Source organism: Aplidium turbinatum, chromosome 7 (genome assembly GCF_918807975.1).
Source record: "Aplidium turbinatum chromosome 7, kaAplTurb1.1, whole genome shotgun sequence".
Taxonomy (NCBI): domain Eukaryota; kingdom Metazoa; phylum Chordata; class Ascidiacea; order Aplousobranchia; family Polyclinidae; genus Aplidium; species Aplidium turbinatum.
This window is the reverse complement of record NC_137478.1, coordinates 6,812,961-6,823,073: the sequence shown is the minus strand read 5'-3', so window position 1 is coordinate 6,823,073 and position 10,113 is coordinate 6,812,961. Positions and strand designations below refer to the sequence as shown.

The 10,113-nt window shown below is 37.1% G+C and overlaps 1 protein-coding gene and 1 non-coding gene across 2 annotated transcripts; one reads left to right on the top strand and one right to left on the bottom strand.

The window, feature by feature from the left end:
* Positions 1–1,309: 1,309 nt before the first annotated feature.
* Positions 1,310–6,692, bottom strand: LOC145774179 (peptidyl-prolyl cis-trans isomerase NIMA-interacting 1-like). The gene is made up of 5 exons (XM_082585352.1): positions 6,547–6,692; positions 6,221–6,306; positions 3,575–3,686; positions 2,834–2,944; positions 1,310–2,581 (listed from the first exon to the last, which is right to left on the bottom strand). Exons 1-5 carry the CDS (start codon positions 6,611–6,613, stop codon positions 2,472–2,474), a joined length of 486 nt encoding a protein of 161 aa, XP_082441478.1. The 5' UTR covers positions 6,614–6,692; the 3' UTR covers positions 1,310–2,471.
* A 1,481-nt stretch (positions 6,693–8,173) lies between these two features.
* Positions 8,174–8,280, top strand: LOC145774935 (U6 spliceosomal RNA). Its single transcript, XR_014290107.1, has one exon. It is a non-coding gene; the product is annotated as a U6 spliceosomal RNA (small nuclear RNA).
* The last annotated feature ends 1,833 nt before the right edge of the window (positions 8,281–10,113 follow it).

The window sequence follows — 10,113 nt, the reverse complement described above, 5'->3', positions numbered from 1 at the left end:
ATCGTAAACCTGATACAAATTAAAAATGAGCCTTGTCGCTAAAAGACCTTAGCTGTTGTAGAGCGACAATACATAAAACCATAACATTATTATTATTAGTAAGTAACAAGAGGTGACTGGTTTTCTCACTTGGTTGGCTACTACTATTATTATTGCTTATTTTATATTAAACGTCTGGAAATACAACATAGTGCATATCCGCAACAAAGAGTAGGCCACTATAGCTACTCTAACAGAAATGTATCACAGCTCTGGCGGCCAAAAAGTAACGCGCTGCTGTCTATAATAGCAAAGGTCTGGAAAATTGTGGAAGCGACAAAATGTAAAATCGTGTTCGAGATGATTTAGCAAATACAAAGGTGTGGTACCGTACGGTGGCCTCTGCGAAAGAAATCTCAAAAATTGGTTTTCAAGAAAATTGATGTAAAGCTTCTGATACGATGTTTTACGGTCAGAAATAACCCTGGTGCTGTCATCACAAGTAGGCCAGTTTCATCTCAGAATAGTTTTAAAAGTCCATGTTGACATTTATTTAACCTTATTCTGAACGTAGCCTATAGACGACTTGTTTAAGCTGGCATGTGTCTTGTAAGTTTAGTTCATGCATGTGATTGTGAAATACTGTAGTTGAATATTGTTCTCTTTGCTTCATATGGATCGCAAGGTCTGAAGTAAACGTTCAATAACATTAGTCCGCCCAGATAGCTCAGTGGTTAGACGCCTCACTCAAGATCACACGGCGCTGGTAGGACTCCCGGAGTGTGCGCTTGAGCAAGGCATTCTAAGGACTGCTCTCCATTCAGCGGCGCCAAAAGGATGGAATAATTCTCCAGCAACAACACTTCAACAATCAGTAAATTCACTCTGTCAATCTCGGTAACCACCATGCGTCAACACCCTCTACAAGGATGCAAAACTACCAGGCCTATCAAGGCTGTCAGTCCGAGGATAAAGATTCAAAACCAAACAAAACTTACCTTGTGAGAAAGCTGACCGACTAGCGTTGCGTATCTTCACATCATTTGGTTAAGCACCCAACTGAACGAAGAAACTGCAAGATCCAGCGGCACTTGTTCGATGTAATAATTCATACAACAACATTTCAACAAGCTAAAACTTTACTCTGTCAATCTCGGTAACCGGGCCTGGTCAGTGGTTCAAAGCCTCTACAGTCTGCAAGTATGCAAAACTGCCAGAATTAAGCTCTCAAAGAAGCTCTCTCAGTCCAGATTCCATCAATCAATATCAAGCACAATTAAGTGTGATGCCATCGAAACAGTGAAGCTGAAACAGTGAACTCACAAAACGATCGCCCACTCGTGGCATGTATTAGGCTTGAAACCTACCGCTCGGGTGCACCAATAAGCTGATGCTTCGCATTCAACAAACAAAAAATCGAGTCAATACAGATATTAACAAGTATAATAATTTTAGCGTCATATTTCACGTCAGATTTAGACGAAACGGGAATAATTTCACAGCTTGTATAGCATTGTTTTAGGCGCTTGGAGTAACAAAGTCTATTGTCACTTTTATGCATTCTTCAGTGGTGCAGTTTCGGCTGGAGACATGAAATAGTCTGTTTCATCACAATATAAATAAATCTTTTTACAATTGATGCATCTGTTCATGGTGACGATGACTGGAGTTCAGCACGTCGGCAGTCAAGGGGTTTATGGACAGCCCTGTAGCGCTAGATCAAAAACTACTAAAAGCCACGTTCATCTCACATCGAAGCAGTTAAGCACAGTACTGGTACATGCAACGTTTGCTAAAGTGTTACCTCTAACGGAAACCTACATTGAACGAAAGCTTTTTGACACAAAAATGGAGCATGGAGCAGCATAGCCAAAATTGCATTAACAAAGCGTTCAACATTTAAGGATAAAAATTCAAGTTACCAAATGTTTTAAAATTGGGAACAAATTTTATGGAACAGTTCTTTAATTTTAACAAAACAAACAAAACTCAAAGTGCACAGACTGAACGACCGGTTCAAAAAAAACGTTCTGAAAATAGTCGAGTGTTAAGTACGGTAATTGCTTTATCATAACTTATATATCATAATCTGTTGAAGATTTTGGACAAACTATTTCAATATGAGTAAGATCTTTACAGCTTTTCTTGGAAAATTACCTGAAAAAGCTGACCAGACACAAAATACTTTTTCGAAAATTGAATAAGAATCAGCTGTCAAATCTGAGCGAACTTGGCATTTGTACTGCAATTTGAAGCACTTAAAAAAGCAAAGACTCAGAAATAGTGGTCAATTCATGATGCTTTTCGTTGTTGCCCATAGCTTTTTTTTCGAGCAGCCGCAACATACCTTTTGTCAATAAAGACTTTTCGGCTTTTAGAACTGTCAAGTATCACGCATGCATCATATTTCAAACAAATGTACGTTGAGCTGGCATAAAATAACGTCAATATTTGAACGTCAATTGGCGGCTGAAATGTCCTCAAAGTTTTCCTCAAACAATGCGCAGAATTATGTGTATTCCCGAATCGGTGTAAACTGGGCCACTCAAGTCACCAGGGTGCAAAGCAAACGACGCGTCTTCAAAAGGTTTCTGCATTTGGCCTGCAAAGTTATCAATTGGTTTGAAAATGTACTTTCGTTATAGCCGTGTAATGTATGAAACTGTCACGACAGGGTAGACCAAAGTAAAAAATGGAAACGTTTAGCAAGGTAACAATACATTAAGCCCAAGTCCGAAACTTGTTTATTAAAGCCCGATACCATATTTATGGATGCAAGTTGAGACACCACCAAATAAAGTATCTAAATACACTAAATTTGTATTTCCCACTGAAAACTCCCAACTTCACAAACCTCTAGTGAAGGTTCCAAGGTCTCCACCGCGTTTGGCTGAGCTACAATCGCTGAACTGCCTCGCCAAGTTTTCAAATTTTTCGTCTCCAGCAACTATTTTTTTATGATATTCTGCAAAGCACGAGGATCAGTGAAGAGTATTGTATAGACCTGCCGTGTCGGCAGTTAAGCCTCTTAGCTGAAACCTCACAAATAATAATTTGGGCCAGTGCTTTTTCAGCTCTTTTTTGGCTGAAGGACCCGTTGAAATTCGCTTATAAGCAATCACTTCGAATTTATATACTCCTTTAAACGTAGAGATGATTCATACCGCCATTTTTCATGGCGCTTTAAAATTTTATTGGGCTACCAAGATGGCGCAACGAACAAGGCGTTATTTCCAATAATGCAAATCTGGTTCGACTCCCGGCTAAGTTGGTTGTTGAAAACATCGCTCACCTCTACCTAGGGTGTAATAAATTGGATGGGCATAATTGCTAAAGGAAAGGCGGCCAAGAGAAAGGAACCGGCCACATTAATCTTCTCATATCGGACACTTGAATCAAGTATGGGACCACTTTTACCTTTTTTTTTTTTTTATACAAGAACCATCTGAATTGCATCTGAATTATGGATCACTTTGATCAATAGAACCAAATAAAGGAATTAAAACAGAAAAACTCAAATAATACCTGATACGTATTTTCAAAGTAAGTCTGCTTAAATTTGAACTATAAATCATTTAATAATAATGCCACAAACCTTCTATTAGTGCTAGAGCTTCTTCTTTACTTCTCGTTATCTTATCCTCTCTCCACGAAGAAGGTCTTCTTACGTCACGATGCTTCACCAGTAAGTGATAACACTGCACGCTCTGCGATGTAAGAGTTAGTACATTTCTAATAATCACAACAAAAGCAATACTAGAAATTGCACCTCAGTCAAAAAAACATCCTTTTTTGCAACGTCTGAAGACGTTGAACCAACTCAAAAACTAATTCGTTTGAGGAGAAAATATAAATAGAAAAAATGTGGCAACAATTCTTGCATGAGAGAAAAGCCCGAAAAAGATACCCGTCCCATACTGCTCCGGCAAAAAATCTAAAATAGCCAGGGAAGTGCAGCAAGGGAAAAATAGATAACTTTAAACTTTTGGATCGTCAACGGACTGACTCCAACAATCCAACATAACCTTTGACCAGGGAATGGGATGGAATGAAGACAGATTTTGGGATGAAAGATGGAAAATGTCAAGGATGAAAAGGAATGGAAGATCTTGATGATGGAAGATCTGGATGATGGGATGGAAGACAATCTTCCATCATTAACTTTCCAACGCTTTATCAAGACATGCAAAATATTACGTTGCTTGCAAACCGTAATTAGGCTAATTTTCTTTATCAATATTAGTTACATACAATAATAACTTACTTTGTAATGTGGCAGAATTTATTATCTTATCTCTTTGCAATCTCAACTTACTTGGATGAGGGTGAATGATTTTATTCGTTGCAATTTTAATTTCCTGCTTGTTTTTTCTTTTTGTTGGGCCATTAAGCTACTGATACATGCAATGCACTTATGCAATTTTTTGTGGCTGCCACCCATCAGTCGTCTACTAGTGTTTTTGTTTGTGAAACTCACGCAGGACTAGCTTCAACCATATTATCCGATGATGATGACTTTAACTTGTGCTTTTATTACACCAATTGTCCGCGATGCTTCTCAAGTATTTTCGTTACTTTTTTATCTTCTCCAACGTAAACTATTACTACAGTTTCTTTAACTTTGCTACATGTTGTTTCTTTCTGTATTTATAGAATCAATCTACGATTCTAGTTCTAACACCAAACGGTACGTAATCCTTAGGAAAATACTGCTGTTAAATTTTTAGCTTAAATTTAGCCTATGGTTTTTAGGTTTATTTGTGGCATATTCAACGCGGAGATCACAAAATGTGAAGATGAAAAAGATTTCTGAGCTGGAATGGAAGATTTCTAAGATGGAATGGAAGAAAATCTCAGGATGGAAGATGGAAAAAACGTCTTCCATTCCATCCCATACCCTGCCTTTGACTATGAGATTGTCTTTAACTAGCATTTCAAACTTAGATATTTGGTTGAACAGGCACAACTGACTGCTTTACGAGTTAAGAAACCATGTGAAAACCACTAAATATGATGATTATATTATTAATTTGATTGCATGTTGGCAATCATAGTCTTTCAAACCTCAGTCATTGGCTTATTTAACATCTGTATAAGATCACTGGATTTGATTGTTGTGTTTGTGGCCTATTTCTCTATACTGTTAAAGTTTTTAACATAAAATAAGTGTTTTGTCACTAAAAACGACTGATTTGATGAATTAGTATTGTCACAAATAGCATTTAAAGGCATTGTGGTTGCATTGGATGCAGTTGCAATGTGCCGTAAATGTACAATAATTTTATCGAAAAACCGACGTAATCATGACCCGCTTTGAACTACCCTGATCTGTTGCTAATTTCCATTCATCACGATAGTTTGAATTGTAAACTGGAATTTTCATAACAGTCAAATCTTTTAACACATTCGTTTCATTTCAGTCGATCTATTTCATAAAATCCATTTTAGTAGAGCAATATCATCTCCAGCTAGCAGTAGCACATGTGAAAAATTATTTCTACAATAGAAAATATAAATAGTAATATAGCCTAGAAATCATCCATAGAAGATTTTAAATTGATGCCACCATATTGAATGCAGTTGGGCTGTAATGACTTCAACCGAATGGCGTGAGACTTGATTATTTCTTGAACAGGTCGCAGTGTTCAGACATATAGCTTACATAGAAAAGCTAGATGGGCCTTTATGTGTTGTAAAACACATTTTTGAGACTTATTTTTAAAATTTTTTTCTTTTTTTGACAGCACATCAGCACACAGATACTTCATACCAATACAGAGGCCAGTTACACTCTTCCAACCAGTCAAAAAATGTAGTTCTCACTAAAAAAATTCAACAAAAAAAGGATAGTTGTGTAATATGTAGGTAAGAGCATGCATGTGTTGTGGTTTTATTCCATCCAATCCTGTTTTAATTGTACGCAACGTTTCGAGAAATAAAAGATTTGCAAAGAAACTGGTACAAGTGACAAAATACAAACGTTAACAATATATTCACGCAAACTAACAAACAGTGACAGGCATTGTTTAGACTTAAGAGATTCAATTTTGCTATGCCAGCACAAGCAACACTCTAGTCTAAAAGATATCTATACGCAGTGCAACATAAGTGAAATACACAAGTAACTAAGTCTATTGGCAATCTGGTTGTAGTCAATATGTTTTTGTGGCATTCGAGTATGGTGACATTGGGATCATTTCATTCGGACCACATCATAATGTCATGCATTGAAATAATTCACCTCAGGCTTCTCTGGCTTCTTAGCTGCAGTCACAGGACGATCCCATTGAGTTTTTTGTGTATACTTGTTCATGTAATAAGCACGACCTAAAAAAAAGTAGAAGAGAATGTGTTTGCAAAACTAAAACTTTTCAAACATAAAGATGGCTGCTCAGCATAAGACATACATATAGTAAAGTAGCCTAAATATCAATATATATATTGATTTCCACTTGTGGCATTGAATGTATTAGTTTCAAAGCAAACTGTTTCATTACATATATTTATTACGATACAACATTGCAAATTAAAATGTCTGTTATTAGAGAAATGTGCAACTATTCTTACCAGACGAACGACTTTCCTTTTTTACCCAACCATCAGGTAACGGACTTGTGCAATCTGCTTCTGACATCTTGACTGCGCAGAGTAGCAAGAGTGAAAATCCAAATACAGTCTCAATATATCGACTAGAAGTTTAGTGGTAGCCTATGTCTAATAAAAAATATGAAGTTTAGTAAGATTTAACAATGCAGTTGAAATGATATTACCACTATTTGGCAATAGAAGACTTTTCCCTAATATGGCTTTGTTTTTGAAATAGTTAACTACATCACACACCTGTGGCACTGTGATTACCACTTTTGCCTTTAAATAGGTGGACCTGGATTCAATACCCTGTTGTAACATACAAGACTTTTTAAAAGTAGTACTGAATTTTTTTTATTGTCAAGCACTCAGCAAAGGAATTTAGCAAATGAATTTAGAGCAACGGTGGGCAGACTGCGGCTCGACAACATAAATTTTGTGGCTCTTGTATTGAATCGTAATATTACAAAAAAATTAAGATTATATATATATATACTTTATAAATATGTTATCTCGCGCTGTCAACCATGCAGTGGCATAATTTGGGTATGGCAGGCATGGCTTAAGCCATGGGCACCACATTGATAGGGGCGCAAAAATCGGTTGGTAAAAATTAAAGTTTGTGACTTACACTTTCTTCAAAGTCTAATTTACGCCCAATGCAATTACAAAGATCAAAAAGGAGTCTCTCTTTTACTGTAGCCATTGTTAAACAATGGAATTGTGACATTGCAATTTTAAGCAACATTGTGCCTCTCCTGGCTCATTTTGCGTTCAGTCAGCAACAATTGCAAGTTTAGTAAAGTCGCTAAGCAGCGATTAGTTGAAGCTTAGAAGTAGCATCAGAACTTACTTATTCATTTTTATAAGAATTTATAAATCTTGTCTGCTGTATGACTTTAATTTGGCCTGACCAGAGCACTTAGACCAGGGGTCATCAACCTTTTTTGCATGCGGGCCACTTTGGCACTAAGGAGAGCTGTGGCGGGCCGCACTAATAAAATGATAGGTAGGTTGACGCTTATGCTAGAAAAGAACGCATTTGGTACCCAGTATCTAGCGTTACATGTTGTTCATACTTATGTTCGAATACCGCAGCAACAAAATTAATCGAACAACGCTACTGCCAGGCCAAGCTCTTTTTACAACACTTTTGACTTTTTTAACAATGCCTAATAAACGAGGCCACTTGTTTTGTGCACTTATAGCAAGGCGAGCGGTTTCATGAGAATATTCATCGCCAAGCAAGAGTGGTGTTACTTTACTTCGCAAAAGATATCTTGCAATTAACAGTTTCAGTGAACAAGGAAATGGTTGACACATCGCAATACAGGCAACAATAGTGACCTGCAAACATATCAGCGAAAAATAGGCTCCAATAACACGGAAAAAGAAACAAGGTACCATGAAACAAACGCTTGTGGAAATCACCGAAAAATCGTAATTCTATCGTAATTCATGAACAGTCTTCCTTCTAAAAAAGCAATGAGTTGGTTTTTCATCCTTTTTGTGAGAGTCTATAAAACCGTCTTTATTTTATTATTGACAACTCTCACTTACGGTGCTTATCAGCATGGCAAGAATTGTTGATTAACAACATTTTGCAGTACTTGCTTCGGCAGAACATATACTAAAATTGGAACGATACAGAGAAGATTAGCATGGCCCGCGCGCAAGGATGACACGCAAAATCGTGAAACGTTCCATAATTCTTAAAAAAAAAAAAAAACTTTTTGCAGTACTAAGCTAAATATTTTCATAATACAATCAGAAAAAGTTTTTAAATTTATATATAATATTTTGCCAATTTCTTATAAATTGAGTTGGCACACAGACCTATTTTGCCAACAAAAACTTGCATAAAGGGAATACTACTCGTGAAACACAATAACGGTGAAACGCACACTAGTGTTTACATGACATTTGCAAACTTAAAATAAGCAACCCTATGCTCACAGACAATTTCAAAATTCGAAAACAGACGTTTTAATCAACCACTGGGACAGTGTGGCTGGACATCGCATTGGAATAACTTTAAGCAACCCCCGCCTAGAACTATAATCTGATTGGTTGGTCTGTGGAATCGTATGCAAAGCGAAAATATGCTTCCCGGAAAGTATTTTTTGCCTTCATGCTCATTAACTCCTCAAGAAAAGTATTTTTTGTTATACTTGTACGCTGATACCTTCCGCGGGCCGCAGCGATACAGCGTGGCGGGCCGCATGCGGCCCGCGGGCCGCCATTTGGTGACCCCTGACTTAGACTGTTCTCGGAAGAAATTAGCATTAAAGTATTATTGAGCCTATAACCATGATTATATGAAATTTTGGGACCAAGAATTAGGCTAGGTATGATTTATTTTGACGTGCTGTGCTGCCGCTGCCTAGCACTTAGCAGTCAGAAGTTTTGAGGTTCATTCGCAACTTCACAAGTTGTGCTTTATGAATATACGGTACCATACTTTTACCTAACTTCCTCAAGTTATCAAACGGATAAAATGAAGGCAATTCGTAGTAGAACACACTAATGTTGGGATTGGGAATGATTTGCTATCAGTTTTTTCAATCTCTAATTAGCATAGGCCTACAACCCAACTGCCATAAAACCATCCGACATGCCAACAAACGTCGGCGACAAATTAAATTAAATAATATTAGTTTTTGAAACAATCTGCAGGTTCCAGAGAATAAATATCCAGAACTCAAAAAGGCCGCAGTGTACGACTCATTTCTGTTATTTCTACGTCTTATTGTTGTGAATCTTTATTCTCTGTAAGGAACTTTGTAAAATCAAAATACCGTGCAACCTTGACAAATGAACACTTGGAAGAATTATAATAATTCGCACAGCATTAACAACTTATCGTCCAAATTTTCAGAGATTAGCGAGTAAAGTACAAACTGATATGGATAAACAATCATTGTGTTTTTATTGCTGATTATGTTATTTTGTGTCAACTGCTTTTGCGGCTCGCTGATGTTTATGGTCTATCCGCAAGCGGCTCTTTCTATGAACAACTCTGCCCACCCCTGATTTAGAGTAATGAATAATGATGTACTTGAATGCATTAACACTGTCTGTTTTTTTATTTAGCAACACATATCAGCAATAACTACCAAGAAATATGAACACACAATATTACTATGTGCACAATAAACACAACATCATTATTAAAACCAGAAGCCGATGTTGAAAACCCTTTACTGAGATCACTGGCGTAGAGTAAGGGGGTGCAGGGGTGCGGCGCACCCCCTGCTCTTATCGGTATTGACATACGTTGAGGAAATTTCAAAGTAGAGCGTAGAGTAACTTAATCTAAACGCGCTATTTTCAAAGAGGTCTTCCCGCTGTGAGATCAAGTATGATTTAACAGAACGCATTGTTTTGTTAACAGAGGCACAAGAATCGAAATCCTCTCATTAACACATAAACATTCAACACTGGCAGACAGTGAATCAATGTAAAAATGAGCTAATGTCCGTTAGCGCCAGCAATTATTTGTCTCGGGTGAAAAAGATTCACTAGTCAAACTAGTGCAAAGGAAAA